At 35.2% G+C, this 22153-nt stretch overlaps 2 protein-coding genes across 4 annotated transcripts; one reads left to right on the top strand and one right to left on the bottom strand.

Annotated features, from left to right (window-relative positions):
* The first annotated feature begins 2375 nt into the window (after positions 1-2375).
* On the top strand, positions 2376-7211 carry LOC147407303 (DNA glycosylase superfamily protein). 2 transcript variants are annotated; one of them, XM_086435789.1, is made up of 4 exons: positions 2376-2978; positions 6096-6237; positions 6336-6477; positions 6666-7211. In XM_086435789.1, the coding sequence occupies exons 1-4, from the start codon at positions 2651-2653 to the stop codon at positions 7002-7004; spliced, it is 951 nt and encodes a 316-aa protein (XP_086291915.1). In that variant the 5' UTR covers positions 2376-2650; the 3' UTR covers positions 7005-7211. The 2 variants fall into 2 exon arrangements, with proteins under 2 accessions (XP_086291915.1, XP_086291914.1); XM_086435788.1 differs by having other exon boundaries at positions 6075-6237.
* Positions 7212-8697: 1486 nt separating this feature from the next.
* On the bottom strand, positions 8698-14598 carry LOC147407302 (NEDD8-conjugating enzyme Ubc12-like). 2 transcript variants are annotated; one of them, XM_086435791.1, is made up of 7 exons: positions 14441-14579; positions 13915-13985; positions 11274-11386; positions 9989-10097; positions 9713-9791; positions 9496-9612; positions 8698-9217 (listed from the first exon to the last, which is right to left on the bottom strand). In XM_086435791.1, the coding sequence occupies exons 3-7, from the start codon at positions 11380-11382 to the stop codon at positions 9080-9082; spliced, it is 552 nt and encodes a 183-aa protein (XP_086291917.1). In that variant the 5' UTR covers positions 11383-11386; positions 13915-13985; positions 14441-14579; the 3' UTR covers positions 8698-9079. The 2 variants fall into 2 exon arrangements, with proteins under 2 accessions (XP_086291917.1, XP_086291916.1); XM_086435790.1 differs by lacking the exon at positions 13915-13985 and having other exon boundaries at positions 14441-14598.
* Positions 14599-22153: the final 7555 nt, after the last annotated feature.

Here is a 22153-nt window from a genome sequence, read left to right as displayed (position 1 = left end):
GAACTTAACAAATCATTACTTGCATAGGGATTCAATTTCTCGAGTCTGGTATCGATCAGCTATGCGTGTAGACATGATTCTATGTTCTATTGCTCTTCCCCCTTCCTCAAATCATCATTGCTTGCATCTGGTCCATTTGCTCTTGGAATTGGACCTAGCTTCCTAATTGGTCTCAACACTTTCTTTTGTCTTGTAGGATCCATCTTGGTTCCAAATCTGACATCACTTACTTTAAACTCCACAACAATAATGTTCGAGTGAACTCAATGGGGGACACACGGGGACATCTTCATGTGGTGGCGCTCGCATGCTCGTAGATGTATTTCTCCTAGATACGAGTAAAGTCTATCTATTGACATGTTGCGCCCCACCACGTCAAAGTGTCGTGATGAGGTCACTCCAGCACGACTCTTCCTAAAAAGATACTCCCACACCCCTTGTAATGGGATCCATGATTAGCAACTAATTAGCAAAACTCCTAAAAGGACTGTAGACATAGCCGTTGCCCACCCACCATCACCTTTAGCTTTTGGGATTCTTTTTCGTAACGGTAGTGACCTCACCAAACCAACCCCATTCACCAGCTACAGAATACGACACATAGCCTACAGCCACTCGAACCCACTCGTCTGCACAACTCCTCCTAAATACTGTGTAAAATTACTACATTACCCTTGACATTCTTAAGGAAAGCAAGTTAATGAGCTTCACATTTGGCCATGTCCCACTTAACATTGAAATTAAAATTTTACAAAATACTAATGATTAAAAAAATATTAGCCTCAAAATGAGGTTGCCATCAAAAGTAGGGATGATATGGATGGACATTCCTTGGGATTCCATAGAAAAATGAATCCCAAGGAAATTTGTACTCTCAGGCTAGATTTGTTTGGTTCGTGAAATTGGTACTAATGAGAGTTTGACTTCTAAAGTTTAATTATCTGAAAGTTGAAAGTAAGAGTTACTTACAACTTCAATGTTTGTTCACCTAAGAAAATTTATCTTGGATTGCAAAAGAATTCAAACTTGGAAAATATATCAATTTAGACAATGCTTGGACCAGATGGTAGATGGTGCTTTTAGTAGACTTTTTGGTCCACATAGATCCATGGACTACTAGTATGATTTCTCTGTTAGGGAAAAAAAATACTTGGCCAAGGTCAAGTTCGGGTTTCTATCAATATAGCAATATATAGTTGAAAGATGATCATCATTTGTTTTCTCATATTGAGTTCTAATGTGAGTTATCAATTCTCACTAAATAGAAAACAATGATCCTCATTGGTTGAGTTTTTATGAAGTTGGGTGTTCCAAACATGCACAGGTATAAGGTATGTGAATTGCCAACTTTCACCCCTAACTCTCTCCTTCCAAATGGGTCCTGTATGTTGATGCTTTGTCATAGTTTGAGGATGGAAAAATCTTTAAATTTGAAATTTAATTTTTGTAATTTGCCTTTGGAATTTGTTAAATTTGAAAATATTTTTAGTCAATCCTAAATCTTTGGAGTAAAGATTTGTTGTTGTTGTTGTGGAGGTGGTGACGGTGGTAGTGAGGATGTTTTACTCCCTATTCCGTATATTATTTACTAATTACATCAATTTTAACTATCGGTCAAATTCAACAATTAGATCGTAGCAATGTTGATCATAGTCAAAATAGATTGATCTCTTAATTGATTGAGTTACATCGATCCATCAACATAGGAAAAAACTTTGAAGGGTCCATCCCATTTCAAAATTTTGGTAAAACGGACTTAGACCCAAAGTTAAGTTGGTTTGACACATTACAAAACAACTTTGAGGTCATGGGTTCAAGTCCAACTTACCTATAGAAAAAAATAGATAATTAAAAAAACAACCCCACATCATAGTTGAATTATTTTGTTTTATATGAGTTAAAAATTTCAGAATGAATTGAGTTTTGGTGAGGATAACTTCTATGATGAGGTGATCATCCTCATCAAAAATCAGCCAATTCCAAAACTTCTAACCCCATCAAAGTTGATTTACCAAAAAAATGAACAATTTTTGTGAGGTTATAAGTTTCGGAATGGTATGAGTTTGGTGCATTTATAATTGCATAAAAAATTGGTAAAATCATATTACACGTGGAAACGGATTTTCAATTCCAAGAAATCGGGAAATTTGTACTTTTCCTCCCATCCTAACCGTCTGTTTGAAAAAGAACCTCAACCGTTGGTTCTCCTTAAAGTAATGGCAAAATCGACAATTCAGCTGACATTTCCCACCCGTTTGACACCGCAATAGTAAGATTGACCGACACGTCATCAATTTCACTGGCTATGACCGGTTACTGATCGGATGTCGGTTTCCTTCCGTTTGAAGTTTAAATCTCCCAAACCAGTTCGTTTTTAAGTCGTTTTTCCTCTGTAAGCTCTCCTGTTCATCCCCCGTTCTGGTTAAACCCCAACAAACTTTCGAAAATTCACTATCGTTGGACTTCTAGGGTTCGAAAAATGCACTTCTTTCTTTCGAGTACAAAAATCAAGAGATGAGAGGAGTTACAGAGGTCTTCAAACGAAGATTTACATAGATTCAACCGAATTATTTTCTTGCTTTTGAGCTTAATCGAGACAAAGGCCGCTTATTTTTGAAGAAATCGAGGGTTTTCTTGGTTAAAATCATCGATGGAATTGGATTCTGAAACACGACCTGTTCTCGTACCAGCAGGAAACAGAATCAAGATTTTGGAATCGAAAACGAAAATGGAGGGTTTGAAGAACTCGCAGAAGACGAGAAAATTGGCTACTCGGTTACCGAAACCTGTTATCCAGAGCAGTGCTTCTGTTAACAGTTCATGTTCTTCGGATTCTTCGTGCAGTATTTCTTCTGTGAAAATGGCGAATTTCAGAGGGAGGACGAAACGTAACGGATTAAAGTCTGTGAAGGTTGTTCCAGATGGAATTGAGGTTCCAGTTATGGTGAAGCGGTGTGATTGGATCACTACAAACTCTGGTGAGGGATTCAAAGCTTGTATCTGCTTTTTCTACCTGATTTGGTTTTCAATATCTTTTATCTGTTCTATGGATCTAAACTTTGACTGTTACTTTTTTTAAAAGATAATTTCCTTAATTCATTAAATGTTACTTTGTTGATTTTACCATTTTTTTTTGTGCAAAAACTTTTTTTTTTTTTTTGTAAAATTGTTAAGGGCATTTTGCAAAAGATGCAAGCTTTTTGGTGATTATAATAGAATCTCAGCAGAAAAAAAATCTCCTTCTTGTTTAGTTGGGATGAAAGAATTTTACTTCTTTCATGGGGATAAGATTATTTGAAGAGTATCTTAAAACTGAGTTTATGCGATGGCTAAACGATGACAATCTTGTCCTAAGAGGAAACGATTTAAAATAATCTCTTCCCTATTGCTTTTGCTTTTTTAAGAGATAATTTCCTTAATTCATAAAATGTTACTTTGTTTCTGTATTTATCTCTTACTACATTTCCCGTAAAGTATGGCATAACAGCAGAAAACTGCAGAAGAATGTTTGTTTTTTCTGATCTTTTGTGGAAATACTTCATTTTTTTTTTTAAATTCTTATGGGTGTTTTGTAAAAGATTCAAGCTTTTTGGGGATTACAATAAATGTTAATAGAAAAAAATTCTACATGTTTAGTTGGGATGAAAGAATTTTGCTTCTTTCATATGTCATGGCTAAACAATGACTAATCTTGTCCTAAGAGGAAATTGTTCAAAATAAACTCGTTGCTATTACCATACACCCTCTTAGATTTACTGAAAACCTGATAGTTAATACTTCTTTCACTTATGGAACTCACTGTTACAGTGCTCTTTTCTAAATTTTTAATGAAAATGAAATATAATGAGCTCCCATTTTAGTCTTCTTTCTTCTTAATAGTGGCCACTTATTCTCCAAATGACCTGGTAAGGAAATACTGTCAAAGAAATTTCTAAGCTAGAGCATGAAAACCAAATTATAACAAGAGAATGAATAAATTAAAAAAACAAATAAAGCAGAGAAATATACTAAATAGTGCAGAGGCATTTTTTATAATATTTTTGAGAGAACTGGAGTTCTAAACTTGGATAAAAGTTCGCAAGTTCCTGTGATATATCATCCTGTATAGAATATCATAGGACTTGTGCTGTAAACGTAGCACATATATTCATTTTCCACATCAACTTTGATTTAGGCCTTTCATGGGTTGGGAAATACCCTAAAATTTTCATTAATCGACGCTCCCAATTGTCCAAGGTATGTACTTTTTTGCAATTCACTTACTTCTATCAACATCAGATTATCTGCTCTTAACGAGAGCAAATGCTCTTTCATACATGAAGGAAGATCCAAGAGTTATGTAGATCTATCTAGACAATCTGCAAACGAAACCCAAATTAGCAATGGCAGATGTGAAACCTCATTTTTCCTAGCTGAATCTTGTAGTCTCAGTTTTCAACTATATCTGTCAATCTTTATAAATAGAGATAAGACAGCTACAAAACCTTATTAAGAAGGATGAGAAGTTGCCTCTGTTTCTTTTAGGCTTCCAAATGACCTTTTTTTGGCAAGGCAAGCAAAGTGGTTAGGAGTCAACGTGAAGGAGGGTTCAACAAGGTTTGAACCTAGGTCGTGGGATCGACACTCCACGCTCGTTTACCAACTTAGCTAAGTTGGTTTCCAAATGACCTTGAAGACATATTTACAATGTTAAAAATAAGTAAAAAGAGTGCGTTGAGATTAGATGATAGAAGTAACTAAATGCTCCAACAAATTCAATAGCATATATACTGTGAGTGAGAGGGAGGTAAAGAGTAAAAAAAGGTTTTTTTTTTTTTTTTTTGGGGGGGGGGGGATGATTCCTTGTAAGCTTTGCACTTATAGTCAATCACTGGTTCATTGATGTGGTGTACTCTTTACCTCTTTACTTGCTAGTAAATTTCAAGTTTTAATGGAAAACAATGACAGCATGTAAGTCAGCATAAACTGGTGTCTTGTAGTCCCATTACTGTCTGTCCCCACAATTCATGGTGCTTGAAGTGTTTTATGTGATCATCCAAAAGTGTATTGCTTATATCAACACCATTCAAATACTGTGGTTTTACGGGTCCACAGTGTTTGAAGCAGTAAGATCTTTAAGTCAAATGTTGACGGGTACACGAGGTTGGTTTTTATCACAAAAGCCAAACAGTCATGAGAGTCCCCTTTCTGCTATTTTATCTGGCGTGGAAGTTATTTTAATCGTACAAGCAGTTCTTGATCTTTCATAATCAATGATCTACTACCTCATACATTAATTCCTTTCAAAGAGGAGCATTCTTTGTGACATTTATGGTAGAGTAGAAAATCATAATAAGCTTATATAATCATCATCAAAGCCTTGTCCCAAAAATCTAGGGTTGATTAACTAGTATCAATATCAAAGTGTTTAAGATGGGTTGACTTCGCACATTGTGTTATGCAACCTCTACCATTCATTTTTAATTGAAGGTTGAAGAACTCAATTCTCATCCATAATACTTCATTTAGAAAACATGCTTGGTTAAGGGTAAGCCAGCCTAACTAAGAAGTATAACAGAGTATGATTTGGCCTACTTCGGAATCTCTTCTTCCAGACTCCCCCAATCTTATTGTGGTACATGTTTTGAGACTAATTTTTCAAATATCAATTTTTGAACGGTTTTACATCTAGCTTGAGAGTTTTTGTTGGTGCTGTCCCATGGCCTTTCTGAGATTATAAACACAAGTCCTGTGAAGATAAGTTAGATATTTGTAGCTTATGGAGGTGCTACAGTCTAGTTCACTCTCACCCATAGAACAAGGCACAAATTGAACTGATCAAGCAGGGCTTCATTTTATTTGTATTTGTGAGCCATTGGACAACCACTCTTGTAGTGTTGAAGAATCAGCGTTCAAATTCACGCCTTAGAAAAAACATCATGTACGTACACCCTAATGATCTATCCCTTTAGTATGAAAAAGAAGAAACAACTTCCTCCTAGTCCATCTTGTTAATGGACAATTTCTTTGAACAAGTTCGTGGCCTGTGCTAACAAATCAAATACATACATCTTGCTCTCCATAATTTCCCACAGATGTCCATCTTTTCTTTACAGATCCACTTTATGCTTCTTTCCATGATGAAGAATGGGGAGTTCCAGTTCATGATGACAGGAAATTATTTGAGGTGCTTGTTTTATCAGCAGCATTGGCTGAACTCAGTTGGCCAACTATCCTTAACAAGAGAAAAATGTTCAGGTATATCGGACTCTACCGACTCAAGTCTGCTTTAGATTTGTCAAGAACTTCATCTCAATATATATATTTAGGCTTCGGTTATTGGATCCTCGTTGCAGGGAAACATTTGAAAATTTTGACCCAGGATCCATCGCAAAATTTACTGAGAAGAAGATACTGGCATTGAGAGCAAGTGGAAACACATTGCTATCTGAACAAAAGCTCCGTGCAGTAGTAGAGAATGCCAGGCAGATTCTTAAGGTAATAAATACATAGGTCATGACGTCAAAACCGCCAACCTTAATCCCTTTCATGTCAAGTATGCACATTGCATTTGTGCATATGAGAAGGACCCATTGATGCTCCACCTTGGAGATATCATTCATGGACTTGAACAAACCAAAGTAAATTGTAGTTCTCCATGTGATGATTCACTCTTGTATTTGCAGGTTCAAGATGAATTTGGTTCCTTCGACAATTACTGCTGGCGTTTTGTGAATCACAATCCAATAAGAAATGGATACCGTTACACTCGTCAAGTACCAGTCAAGATGCCAAAGGCTGAGGCCATGAGCAAGGATCTAATGCGTAGAGGCTTCCGATGTGTGGGACCCACAGTTGTTTATTCGTTCATGCAAGTAGCAGGGATGGTTAATGATCATATCTTAACCTGTTTCAGGTATCAAGAATGCAATTCTTCAAATGTCAAAAAGGTTTCTGAAGCCTTGGCAGGAGAGACAGAGATAATGGCTAAATCATTGGAGAATACATGCTTATCTTCTCTCTGAATTTCCATTTGACTATTTTTCTAGGAAGCCACACAAACTCAAGTGATGATTAACATAAAATGTAATAGATTTGAAAGGCAAAACAAAAACAATTTTTAGTGTAAGGTGATGTTGGTTTGGTCAGGATGTTTTGCTTGCTAGCTTTCCTCGTCGTCTGTGATGTATCATTTGTAATTTGTAACTAACCAAAAGATAATGGTTTTTTTTATTTTTTCGGTAATCTATCGTCCTTTTACATCAGATACTCAGCCGTTATAATTTGTTGGAAGCTATCATAAAATGTCTACAAGAAATCACCATAAACAAGTGAATGTATAGTTTAACTGAATTCTTTATGGTCCAAGTGTCGAGTCTGAATGTTGGGACAAGAGCTTCCTGTTTTTCATGCCATTGCCGGCTATACGTTTGATTGTAGAATTTTCTTCCAAGGACGCCCAAAATCCAGAATGAATGGCATTTGCTCAAAACAGACTAGGTACTTTTCCATCATACAACTAATAACCACCAACATATAATTTTGATCTGTTTTTGAGTACTCCTAACTTCTTTCTAACAAAAGGTCCAAAGAATGGCATTACCTGTGTTTTTGAATTGATAACATGACCTCCTTGACCTTGTTCTTCTCTGAGAGACAAAGAAAATGACATAAATGCCCTCATTTTTTAACCTCAAGTTTCCATCTCCTTCAACCTTCAAAACCACAAGAACAAGATAATAGTTTTGAGGAAGTTGAAGACAATGAATTTTTGGTAGAAAAATCAAGAATTTAGGCAAAAAAGGTTGGAGACTAAGGTCGGATAAGATAAAAAAGAATAAACCATAGCATTTGAAGACAATTGATTTGTTTTCTTATTGAAGACTAAGGGCATTTAGGCCATTTTCTGCTAGTCTGTCATAGAAGACCAAGGTCAAAAGGGTAAAATGTCGAGCTCAAGGGGTATGTCAATCACCTTCAATTTTACCAAAAAAGCTCATATTGGTGGGGTTAGGGGTGGAATTTTTTTTTAGTAACCATGAGGGATTAGGTCGCTTTAGCAGGTCCTTTAAAAGTTGAGGAATAACAAAAAATTTGGTGCATTATCAAATCAAGAATGAGAAAGGTCACAGGCTCCCAAAAGTACCTCTCACATGGGAGGGCCCCTCATGCACGTTCTGTTCGTAGATGATACTCTCAAAAAGCCACAATAGATAGCTCTGTGGAACCATGTAAAAAATTTACTTCGTTCAACAGCATTCGAGAGGATTGTAATAAATAAAAAATAAAAAAAGTTCCTTCCTTCGCCAACGAGACATGTATTGGAGATAAACAACTTTCAAGGTTTCGAGTTTTTGTGTTTCTTTCTCAGTCTATATGGAAACACAACTCTTTGATTTCTGATACCATTTCTACATTTATCAGTTTGATGACCACCACCCAAATTGGGTCCCAATGATCGTTGAAGGAAGAAGAATAAGGAAAGAAGATAAACTCCCAACAAACTGATCACCCACTCATGAGATTGAAGACAAACCAAATGCAAAATCTGCTATCCAATAATCAATTCACCATTCAATAGACCAGGAATTTTGAACCATTTGACTCAACCGTAATTCAGAGATTAATAAATTAAATCTAGAGTGCACCAAAGTTTAAAACCAAGTTCTCTCTTGACACAGAAAGGGAAGACCTACCGAAGAACCCCACAAAAGCTCGTCATAAACCTGTCAAGATTTAACATTCAAGGGTATATTTTACTAGTAGCTTCTCTTTATGGTAGTACCACAGTAAGTGAATTGACACAGTCACACACACACACAGATGGTTGATCTCCTTGTTCAACATTAAATTAAAATAAAAAAAGGAAAACATGTCTTTCCCTTAACAATAACACAAATCACTTCGAAATTACACTGGCATAGAATACAAATACCTTCCTGTGGGTCTCAGATGCTTGGTCTCTTAAAGAGTTCAGACCCACTCTGTGAGCATAAGAAAGCCAGATGACCACAGGATAGATGAGTTGCAACTAAATTTATGGCCCTGGAGCTTTTAAGGATCGAAGATATTAGCGGGCATTTGGTGCAGTCAGCAAACACTATATGCACCGTGAGAAGAAGGTTTGTCCCACATAACCACCAGACATAGCCCTTCTCACATTCGACTCAAACATCTTCGGGTTGTCCCTCAACACTGCAGCTGCATCATGATTGAGAGGATCCTCATGATTGGGTTGCTGCACACATAAACGAAAAATGGCTGAGATCAGAGTGCTATTGAGTCACAAAACCTCCCGCATGACAAGATATTTTCAAAGATGAGAACTTTTAAGTATAGCAGAAAGTAAAACTATCAAAAAACATGCCCATGCATTTTCATCCATTTATATGCTGAAAACATAAATGTGTCCCGCCAAGATTTATGACTCAAGAGGTGAAACTAAAATTGTAATAGCGGAAATGCAAGATCCTGCAAAAAAGCCAAGAAAGATGAGCAAGAATGAGAAGAAAGTACCGTGAAAAGATGATACAATCCATAAATAATAGTGTTTATATTGAGGACAGGTTTCCAGTCCTCGCGTAGAATGTTAAGGCAGACATTTCCTTCCAAGTCAATATTGGGATGGTACACCTGTGATTGGATGTAGTAAGGATCACAGTAGCAAATAAATTGATCAAGAACACTATGGAGCAACCAGAAAAGGAAATGGCCTTCTTAAATGGAAATCTACCTTTGTCTTGCACTTGACCTTTGGTGCCTCATGAGGGTAGATAGGGGAGACTACGAATGTAAACATGAATATGCCACCTCTGTGACAAGAAACAAGAGATTCCAGCAAAGTTACCACACTTTCAATCACTGAGAAAACACATACAAATTGCAAAAGAGATCAAATAAAAATTACGGCAGACTGTTTTGCCACAAAGGTAAATGAAAACAATAAATTATTGTAGAAGTGAATATTTTTATCCAACTAGAGTCAAGTGCATAGCCAAGGATAACTCACTGATAATATCCTTCATCAGGACGAATGGTGACCTCAAAGCTCATCAGATCATCCTTTCCATTAGGGAATGATATAGTAGTTGTTTTGGGTAGGTTCAACTCACTGATGTCTACAATATAAGAAATATGGAATATCAGAGAGTATAAATTAGGGGTCATCCTTTTTGGAAAAAAAGCCATCGTTTGCTTCTTTTTTTTAAAAACTCTTAAAATGTCTCTTCTTGGTACACAAATGGTGATCCAAACAGGTCCTTGATTTTAATTTTAACTGTCACGGCTGTATTCTTTCGAAGTGAGGTCGTGCAGCGCAAAGGGTGCTAATCCACAAGCAAGCCTGTAAAAATGATCGTACACCACAAACGTAGCTAGCAAACAAGTAAACGAAGCAAAGTCCGGAGGCAACTTTGTTGATATAATATTGAGATTACACGGTGTAACACGTAATAAAAGCAATAGATGTGTTACAAGCAATAGATGATCCTATGACACGCGGGACTTCCACGTAGATTGGCTCGAGGGCTTCAGTCAACGTGGGTGTAGGGAAAGCAAGTAAAGTGACAGAGCCTAGACCATCTGAACACACTATTTCACTATTACATATTGACCACAATACTTACCCTTTTTTTCAAAATATAATAGTCATAGAAGTTCTATGATAACTGATGTTGAAGGTTAAGCGACTACTACAAAAATATTGTAGTTAAGGTGGTCTTTGATCCAATCATGTGTGTAGTAGGTGGGAAGAGCAAAAGGACAAAAAAAGATTTCACATTTGAAGGAACACCGCAGTCAAGATGCTTCTCAAAACTACAACTCAGCCTTTTGTCCCTTGCCATCAGGAACTTGCTTAGAGATACAAGTAATAGTTAAAAGGGACATCCACCATTTCCTTTTTGATGCACTCAAAATTTATATAGTGCTAAAATATGAGAAGTAAGAGGCAACACTCTAGATCAGACATGGGGATAGTGACCTTGCGCAGGTGATGCCTGCAACCTACTATGTATTGTAACTTTCCTCTATTAATTGCGTCCATTAGATTTTTAAACTTCAACAGGAAAACGACAAAAGAAAACTCCTCTTTCAGCACATAGTAATGGGCTATTGGGCTGAACTTGCAATATGCAGAAGATGACGTAAGGCTTGTCATCTCAGCTGACATGTCTAGGGGAAACCCTCCATTCCAAAAAAAAAAATTATGTATATGACTTTACTGCGCAGCTTACTATTATACATATGAATAGCTGACAAACAAACATAATAGAGAGAGAGAGAGAGAGAGAGACCTTTATGAAGACGTAATTCCCCAGGACTTTGCTTCTTGACCGGTGGCCTTCCATTGGAATTTTCAGCAATTTCTCTCTGCTTCTCCTTAACCTTAAAAAGTTTGATCATTATTCTACACCAAGAGACTAGTATTAGTTTTCGAAGTACTCGACTTACACCACTATCTTAACATACTTTCCAAATGTATAAATAGTATATCAATGCCACAAATTATTTCTAAGATAAATAAAATAAAGACCCTTTTGCAAGTCAAACATAAAGAGTGTATAAAGACAGAAATAATTTTTTTCCTTTAACCATAATAGGGGGAAAAAGAACACAGGGTACACTCTTTTCCATACAGAGTTTTGTAATCAGCACTTCTAAATAATAATAAAAATATGAAGTATTCAGATGCAGGATTAGGTTTGGCAAGTCAGACCAACCCCAAAACAGGGATTTGGCTTTGATCCACATAGTTCGATGGGACTAATAACCCTGGCTCTCTTTCGGAGTTCCTTTTCTTTGTCCTGTGTGCCCGACCAAACCATCCCAGTGAATTTTCCTTCATTTCAAGTGAATTACATCAACTAAACATTCAAATAGCTTGCTTGACTCAACCCATCATTTGTTTATTAGATAACAAATTATTCATGGGTGGTAGGTGCAATTGCAGGTAATTCACAAGAGCCTTTAAGAGAATGTTACTTTGTGGTGTGCAAGCAAACGAGAAGTTTAAGATAGGTAGAGCGTCATGGAGAAATGTCATGTATGGCGTTAGGTGAAGCCTCACATTTTCTCAATAACAAATTAATAAATGAAAGAGCAGAAATGTTTAAAATCCTAAAAGGATATTTTAAATAACCAGTAGAGCAACTAATGTGCGACATTGGTTCCCAAAATCGTTATGATATGGGACATTCCTAACCAGTATGAAGAAGAAATTTCTAAATTACACATCCAAGCAAAAATTGCATGCATTTGCATTTGATCCACGCAAAAAATTAAAGGGATATTATGGTGTGCAAGTCTGCAAGGTGTAAAATTATAGGAGAGATTTTGGATAGTCTAAGAAAGTGTGGTGTAGTGTTTGGTAGAGCCTCAATTTTTTTTAAATATATTAATAAATGAGGTACCACATCAATAATATTAAATCTCCAAATAACTCTCAAGACAGACATCATGCATTACATTCATGATTATTCGCATATCATAGTTGATTATTACAAGAATGGGAAAGATAATAACACTTCACCAAGTTTGAGGAATAGGACTTGGGCATCTTGTCCTTTCTCATCTTTTTTTCTTAGATAAAAATAATAATTAGCTAGTGGTCAAAGCACAATTATAATCAGTAAAACAAAGTAGGCTCCATAAAAATTGAAGCAGAGGAGTGAAAGTGTATGTTGCATGGATACGGGTACGAGCGTTGAAGTCCAACACATGTATGTGTTAGATTCGGCAAAACCCAAAATATAAGATTCGTGGACTCAAAATTATATAAATAAATTGGAAAAAGTAATGATTTAATATAGTAAGAAGGATAAATGAATAAATAATAATAGGTCATGTGATGGGAATTTCATATATGTATTATATGCCTATAAATGAGAGAGATAATAGATAATTAATGTTATATTTGTTACAAAATAGTTCATTGGAAAGGATAGAACTCATCAGGGTTGGATTTATAGTGGGGGCACTTGCCCCCACAATTTTTTTTTAAATGACATTAACTACTTGATAATTTGATATATTTTGAGTTTGCCCCCGTAAACTTTTGGTAGTTGTCCCCATGCCCACCCCAATCCCCCACTCGAGTTTTTCGGTTTATTAGAGCCCCTTCTATTTGGTTGTTGCCCTCACCCCTACTAATAACATTGCCCCCCTTGACTTAGGTCTTCTATCATAGACTAATGAGAAGTGACTTAAATGCCCTTTTCTTCAATCTCTAACGAAAACCATTGAATCTTCTCCTCAAATTCACAATCTTCAACCTTATCGGACAACTATAGTTTGCCCCCTCAACAAGAAAATCCTGGCTTCGCCCCTGGAATTCATAATAGATGATAAATGATAATCAAAAACTTGTAGAAGAGAAAATTAAAGTATTTAATGTTAGGAATTTTCTAGCCTCAACCCACAGTTGAGGCTCACCATCAACATGACCATTAGGATTTGAGGTAAAGCACAGATTTCCTTGAGATTAGTTCCAGTCATCTAGGGATTAACACACTTTCCTAGCAATACATTTTTCTTGGGAATCCCCATCATCCCAACGGTCATGTTGATGGAGAGCCTCAACCCATTGGTGAGGCTTGCATTTTCCTTAATGTAATATTTGTTGCAAAATAAAATTTCAATTTGAATGGGTCCTCACAAATATCGTACTTATCCCAAACAGATGATAATACTAATCAATATCCTGCAATGGGAAAGAAAAGAAAATACATCACAAGTATCTCATTAGATCCTGTGGAGTGTGAACACATGTTTGACATCGATTCTTCACCCTTTTAGAATAACACATGCAACATAGGTGACATTTTGCCACATGTGTACAAGATTTCAATTCTTCAAGAGTGATCATAGCTAGACATATACAAATCAAGTACTAATTCAAGTTATTTCACTACAAAGAGAGGAAAAATGGAGCAGTACCAGATTATTTAATGTGTAATCAGATCTATGTGATTTCAATAATATAGACCAAACAACAATAATTGATAAACCTGCCAATGAACATCAAAATAATATTAGATGATCAAACAATAGAAGCCTAATAACATAAAAGTGATTAGAATTAGATGATTAAAATTATAGTCTCCACCTGACCAGGAGTACCCAATATACCCACAAACAATAAAATCCAAAAACAAAATTATTAACTACCATACAGAATAAGATCAACATAAAGCCCTAACAAAATCATAAAATTAAATTTCCAATCAAACAAACCACAAGAAAGTTACCATTAAATTAAATTGAGGCAGATAACATCAAAACACAACAAAATCCTATAAAATCCATCAAATGAATGAGATTTAAAGAAAAAAAAAAACGAACGAACGTGTAAATCCGGGTCGTTTTAGTTGCAGAATATCATCGGAAGCTAGGGTGCCCGAAATCCATAAACACTAAGAATAATCGAAAAGAAGTATCAGAAATTGAAATAGAGAGAGTCTACCTGTTTGAGAGAAAAAGGTTTCGGATTTCGGACAGCAGAGAAGAAAAAATAAAGGTGTAAGATCCGGAAAAGACCTCCCTTTACCTCTGTGTCTGCGTTTAAATATACTTTTCTCCTCTCTTTTTTTTCTCTTTTATTTTTATTGTATTGTTTTTTAACAAGCTCTTCTAGCCGCAGCCGTGAGCTGGGATGGGAGGAAAAAACACATCTCAGCCGTCCCCTCGTGCTCTAATTCAAAAATAATTTAAGGTTTGCCTTTATTTTACAGAGCTACTATTGACAGTCAAATTTTCACTTATTACACCCTAATTTCCTAAATTATTTATCACATCCAATTAAAGATTAAAACACGCTATTCAAACATTAAAAAGGTTTGGCACAAATTATTATCTCAACATTATAAAACTTCGTTCAAAAAACTTCAATAGTTGTATTTATAAAGGGTAAAATCGATATTTCATCGAGATCCTACACATGTTCTGATGAAGACATGAGTCGAAAGTCAGAGAAGCAATTGTGAAAGGTAAGTCATACTCAGAAGAGGCCAATGATCTAGTCATGCCTAGTAGAAGGGTAAGGCAAAGATAGAAGTTTGCCATGAGTAAATTAGTATATTCACGCAATCTCATACCATGCGTATCAAGTTTCAAGTTTCAAGTTTCTAGGAGAAATCCAAAGAATCCAAGGATACAATAAGGAAGATTCCAATTCGATTTAAGATCCCTATGATCATGGGATCTCTCATGATCAAATCTCAAATGAAGGGGAAACCTTGATCCTAGGGAGATCTTCTATATATTTGAGAGATGATCAAGAGCGAGGGATCTTTTTGGCTCCCTTTGGATTCGAGTTACTATTGACTAGTCATTTATGTGACTCTAACTTGATCGTTAGAAAGTTATTGGCAAGTACCACACCGATGCCATTGAATTTGCCTCTACAGTATTCAAGCTATTAAAATTGTTTCCCTTGCTTCTCAATTTGTTATCTGATCATGGATTCTTACTAGTAGGGCTAGGTCTTCCTTGCCTTAAGATCTTCCTACCTGAAATGCATACTTTTGAATCACTCTGATGCGATAAAAAAGAATAACGATAACTTTAATTCTTTCGCTTAATATCATAGTGACAATGGCCTACTTTATGCATTGAGTAAAAACCTTGCCATTGGTTTTTAATGGATCGAACAAGTAATTTATGTCAGTGTTAAGAATCCTAGCAACGTCATGAATTGTGCCAACGCCCCTGATAATTTTGTGTAATATGGCACAATTCCTCTATTATTTTCACTGCCAACGCAAACCCCCTAGACATGCAAAAGTCTAGTTACAATAATACATCTGAATGTACAAACAGATAAACTCAAGTTCTTGTAACTTACTTTCACTTTTTCTCTAAATTTCAATTAACCAGTTTTATGATTCAAATAATTGAACACTATAGTTCCTTTCATTTGAGTACTTGAAACACCACCAAATCTCTATTGCTTATGTTTGGAAGGCTTATGTCAGGTTTGTCTTTTGACCGGTATCTATTATGAGTGGTGACACAATTTTCAAAAAAAAATAATGAGATAAAAAAAAATTGAGAGAGAACTTCAATTAGCACCCTAACTTTTACTTATTCTCAATCATTTATTTATTTTTCTTTATTTTTAATTTAGGTGTAATAAGTAAAAGTTGGGGTGCCAATAACAACTCTTTTGTTTTATAAAAAATGCTGAAGTTACATTAACTGACATCATTTCACACATTGCTAATGTGCAGGTGCGGACATAACCATAGATGCATCTAGATTAATGCTAGAATGACCTGTTTTGGGAGGGGGAGGGGGAGGGGGGGGGGGAGACATCGTGATGTGGTGGTGTATGCATGCATTTTCTCAGAGATACAAATAAAACGCATCTATGTACATGCACATGCCAACACTTCAAGTTGTCCCCGACTGAAGTCACTGTAATACGATTCATGCGTTTATGATTTCGTACACAGATCCCCGTCACCAATTAAGAAACGATGTGAATTTTAATGTCACTAGATTCCGTTAAGACTTTTTTTTAATTTTTTTTTCTCACAAATACAAGTCTCACACTCTAACTCTCAAACAAGGTTTAACATCCTCCTCCAAACACACGTCTGAGATGGAAGGACGTCCCCTCGACATTCATTACTAAGATGAATCTGAAGAAAAACATGCTGATAAGCCTCACGAAAAGTTGCCTACAAATGTCACCATTTCTTTGGTATCTCATTCGAATGAAGAGAATCTGACTCTTACTTGCATGCGAGCAATAATTCTTAGTGTTACAGTGCTCCGCGTCTACGGTGCTCCCCAATCATGCATTGTTTTCATATTATCCATTTATACGACGGTGATATAAAAATAAAAATAAAAAGTTATATATAAGGCGTACACGACAAAACAGACGCCAACTTTCTTTGACGTGACACTAATGGGACGTGGGAGTGGTTTTTCACTCACTATATTTTTTTGTTCACAGTGCTCACAGATTCCTGAGTGCTTGCCACGTCTAACTAACAAGGTATTTGATAATTAGAGATGCATTCAAGACAAGACACGTGGGTATATATGATTGGTTGATTCCAGATTTTAGTGAGCAAAATTTTTTTCCTCTAATGGTGATTTGTGTATTTGATCATTAATTAAAATATTTAATTTTATAAAATTATAAAAAAAATTATTAATTATCTAGAGAAAGGGGACGCAACGTAGAATAGTGGTAATAATAATCATAATTCGATCGATAATAACAATATTATATATTTGAGTCATTCTAATTTGACTTCCTCTCTAATTGTACTCAACACTAGTCGATGTGGTAACATGCAAAAAATCATATATATTTTTTCTTGAGATACAAGACAAAAAATAAAATAAAAAATTATGCTTTTCTACCGACAACCACGTTAACAAAGTATTGACGCCAATGTCGAAAGAAGTTAGTTCAACAATTTCTTATGTATAATTCATGAAAAAAATTGAACTGACTTCATTCGACATTGTATTAATGTGGCAATGTGTAGAGAGTGGTTGATTTTATTCTTTGTATATTTAAAAAAAAACAAAAAAATTATGATTCTCTATATACTATGATGTCAGCACAATGTTGAATCCAATATCACAGGAATTCAGTTTAAAACAATGTAACATTAGAAGCTTCGACTCAACATCACCGTACAGTTTGATTTAGTGAAACTAGGGATAAGGATGAATAGGATTAATTATTTTCGGGTGTGTGGTGGTAACTTTATCTATTCTTTTGCAATAACCCCTTTGTGGGAGAAGAGGATTCGCTTTTATGGAGAATGGCTTGCTTGACACGTGCTGCCTTGGAAGAGATTTGTTGGCATATCTTCTTTTCAATTTGCAATGGCATGCTTTGAAGACTACGTCCTTCGCACATGATGTTGGGTGGCTATTGTGTAGATTCTTTCCAAAACATGTCCTTCTATTCTAAGGGCATTGTAATTTAGATGTATATGTGTAGGGTCCCGTTCGGCACCCTAAGTTTTACCACACACTTTAACAAATGTGTTTTGTCCTACATGGGTTAGAAGTTTCGGAACGGGCTGATTTTTGGTGAGGATGATCTCTATGGTGAGGAGATCATCCTCACCAAAAATCAGCTCATTCCAAGGGCATTGTAATTTATATGTATATGTGTAGGGTCCCGTTCGGCACCCTAAGTTTTACCACACACTTTAATAAACGTGTTTTGTCCTACATGGGTTAGAAGTTTCGGAACGGGCTGATTTTTAGTGAGGATGATCTCTATGGTGAGGAGATCATCCTCACAAAAAATCAGCTCATTCCAAAACTTCTAACCCCATAAAAAATGATTTATAAAAAATGGACGGTCCACGATTTTTCAACGTGTAAACATGGGGCTAAACATTTCGGAATGGGCTGATTTTTGGGGAGGATGATCTTCTAATCATAGAGATCATCCTCACCAAAAATCAGCCCATTCCAAAACTTCTAACCCATGTAGGACAAAAAACGTTTGTTAAAGTGTGTGGTAAAACTTAGGGTGTTGAACATTTCCCATATGTGTAATACGTGCTAAATGTTACCATGATAAAAACTCAAAAAAATCCTTGGTTTTGGCTTAGTCACATTTTCTTACTTATTAAGATAATTTTAGTAAATAAAAACATTATTTTTTTAATATTATTATTAATAAATTATTTTAAGAATAATGCTGAAAGTGATATTAAGATTATACCTCATATCACACATCCTGACGTAAAAGTATGTATGAATAATAAATTATTTTAAGCATCTATGATTCCTATACACTTTCACATTAGGATGTGCAATGTAAGATACAATCTTGACGTCACTCTAGCACAACTCTTATTTTAATTGCATTAATAAATTTAAAATTTAAAATATACTAATTAATATAGATTTGAATCAACAATATTCACCATGCTCCCATTATGATAGTAAAGCCATAAAAATTAATCATAGAAATTTCGAAAGTTCATTTAATAGAGATACACGTATAAAGTCTAAAAAAAATATTATATCATTTATTATTTTTTCAATTAGGAAGCATCCGCCTCGCACCTTATACGTTGAATAAAATAAATAATTGTAATCGTAAATGTACATAATGAGATCTCTGCCAATTAACAAAAGATGTCAAAATGAAGCAAATAAAACTTTTTTTTTTTTTTTGAATGATAAGTAGGGGTTAGGCAGACCCCCCTACCAGAAAAATGTTACACTCTATCATAGGCGTGCCCATAAGCATCCTTTTCAACGACTTTTAATCCATCAGGTGAATCACCTGATGGCAACTCCAATACTTCTATTATTGCTATTAGCTCTTGTTAAAAATAAATAAATAAATCAGTCAGTCTCAACGTACTCTCAACAATTTATGTTTTGAGGACCGCACGCGAGAGGGTTTCTTTTCATAAAATTAGTTAGCAAAATGATGTTAAAGGTCTAGACCCCAACACTAAGTGGGTGCTAGATCATCATGGATGAAGAAGAATTTTTTAAGCAAAGGTAATGATGGCCTTTATTACTTATATCAACATCAGAGCTACGTTTAATGCATGAATCTGGATTAGGGCATCATGTTACTCTCACAAAAGGTGAAGATGAAAGGTGCCCACTTATCAGACCAAAAGAACAAAAAAGTTGAAAGATGCACATCGCGTGATTTCAGAAATGGATATGTGTTCTCTCCTTTTCCGTTGTTTTAGCACATTCTGGGTATATTGGATGTCTCTGAAAAAGGAAAAAAAAAAAACATATTACATTAACATAGAAAGTACTATCCTTAATCAAGGTTTAAGACTCTCCATCATATGAGTGGATGAGATTAGAGGGCAAACCTATCCCTCGAAGATGGTTTTAAAACTTGATATTTCGTCACATATTGCTCCTCACTCTTGCTTCGTTGGAGTCGTGCGTTTTGGATGAGATAAACACTTTAACTCAATTTATAATTATTCATTAATAATATTTATAATCAAATAAGTATAACCATGTATAAATAAGATGGATTAGAAGATTATTATTATAAAAAAAGATTATTGTGATAAGAAATATATATAATAAAAAAAAAACAGTTGACTTGGCCAAAATTTTCAAAATATCATCCGAGTTATATCAGTTGTTGAACATATGCCGTGTGAGAGAATTCACATAGATTGCCTCACTAGGTCTTGAATGATACCAAGGAGACTCAAGGGAATCATCTTGTTCCAACGAGATTTGAAACCAGAGTAGGGACTTACAACCCAATTTCTAGGAAATTAAGCTATGTTTTCCCTATCATCTCAACCATATGTTTGATGAAGAGTCTCAACCTTGATTTGAAGTTATAAAGCTCTTTTAACATTTATGTTTATAGTTGGAAAATAAATGATTTGCACTGATTTTGGAATCATTCTTTGCTGCATTTGTTTTTCGTTCTTCTGTATTGACTTTTCCCATGGGTTCATGGATCTCTTGCAAGTTATTTTACCTAACAAAGATCAGTTTGATTATAAAATTTATGGTGTTTTTTTTTTTTTTTTGTTTTCTTCTTAAACTTCCAATAATGCAAATGTCAAACTTATGAACTGAGATGGGAGAAAAAAAAATTTATATCAATAAACAAAGGTTTCTTAGGGATACATTTTTACATAATCCCTAGAACAATCAACTAATCTCTGCTGTATATTTGATTTTCTTATTTTACATTTTAAGATTGGAGCAATTGGTCATTCATCAAAGACTTAGAATTGATAAGTGACTTCCTTTTCATGCTCAAATAAAACTGGTTTTCATGCTCAAATAAAACTGGCTAGAGTTTTAGCAATACGACAAGTAAGTCCCTCATGAACTGGACCAAAGAATCATGAGTGGCACAAATGTATGTGCCATAGGGGGCTTGCATCCCACGTACACATTAAGAAAACTGATCCCCATCAAGGTTAGTGGGTGACATGGTGTCTTGTCATTCCATAAGGTATACCATTAGCCATGTTGCATCGCATGGGCTGTCAATGGGCCGAATCAGGAATGCATATAAACCCCCAACAAATAATATAGTATTCGGATCAGGGTCGAATGTATGAGATGGTTTTGTATCCGACCCGAATCCAAGTTGGGTCAAGAACCCTTAAATCATATTTGATCCATTTTTTATTCGGGTCTATGCCATCGATCCAAACCCGTTAAATATTGGTTTCAGAGAACTTGAATATCGAATAAAACCCGACTCATTTTAAGCCATGAAAAGAGACATTAGCAAAATCAATCACAAGAAAAATAGAGCTCTAAGTATAGAAAAAGTCATGGGAAGATGAATAAGTACCTAAATCATAATATCTCTTTAATGAAGTGCAATTAGTAGGTTAAAATCAAGGTTTAAAAAAAATAAGGTTAGAGTGCAACCAACAATTAGTGGTGTGCAACTAGTTTGTCCCTCTAAAAAATTGGAATACATCTCTACCGATGCAAGTACAAAACTAAACCTAGAAGGCGTAGCGTACCCGACCCATACTTGAATTTTCTAGGCTATCCACCAAATTTCTTTAAGAATAATGTTGAAGTGACCTCATGGTGGAACCTCATATTGCACTTCTTGACACGAAAGTGTATGGGTTCCATAAATGCTTTTCAACTAGGGCTGGCAATGAATTGGTTCATTACCGAATTAGTGCCACTCTGATCCGATCTGAAATTGTTGAAGATGTACCGACCCAATCCAAATGGGATTAATGAATATGTGAACTAAATCTGATCCGTTTCATTTCATCTTTAATCCGAAATCAATCCAAACACATGCCTTATTTTTAAATTATCAATTTTCAAAAAAACAAAAATAATAAATAAATAATCTACTTCCTACTACAAATATAGAGGAAAATAAAAAAGTCTAAAAACGTTTTATCTATATGTATGTATTTATATGAAATTAAGAATAATTTTCTTTATTGAAATATGTTAGATTTTTTTCGGGATCGGTTTGAGTAGATTCAAATTCGATTTGAAAATCCAAATTTTCATATTTTTTTGGATTAGATCGGTTTGAACATTGAGTACATTTCGGATCATTGCCAACCCTATTTTCAACCAATGGACTCCAAAAGAGTGAAATGGTAATTTTTTTTATAAAAGTCAATTAATCATGGTTTCAAAACTTGTCCGAGACTGAGACGTATCGCCCGAGCCATCTCGGTATCAG

Source organism: Akebia trifoliata, chromosome 3 (genome assembly GCF_017979445.1).
Source record: "Akebia trifoliata isolate Shusen 1 chromosome 3, ASM1797944v1, whole genome shotgun sequence".
Classification (NCBI taxonomy): Eukaryota; Viridiplantae; Streptophyta; class Magnoliopsida; order Ranunculales; family Lardizabalaceae; genus Akebia; species Akebia trifoliata.
The sequence above is the reverse complement of the archived record's forward strand: the minus strand, read 5'-3'. Positions and strand labels throughout refer to the sequence as shown.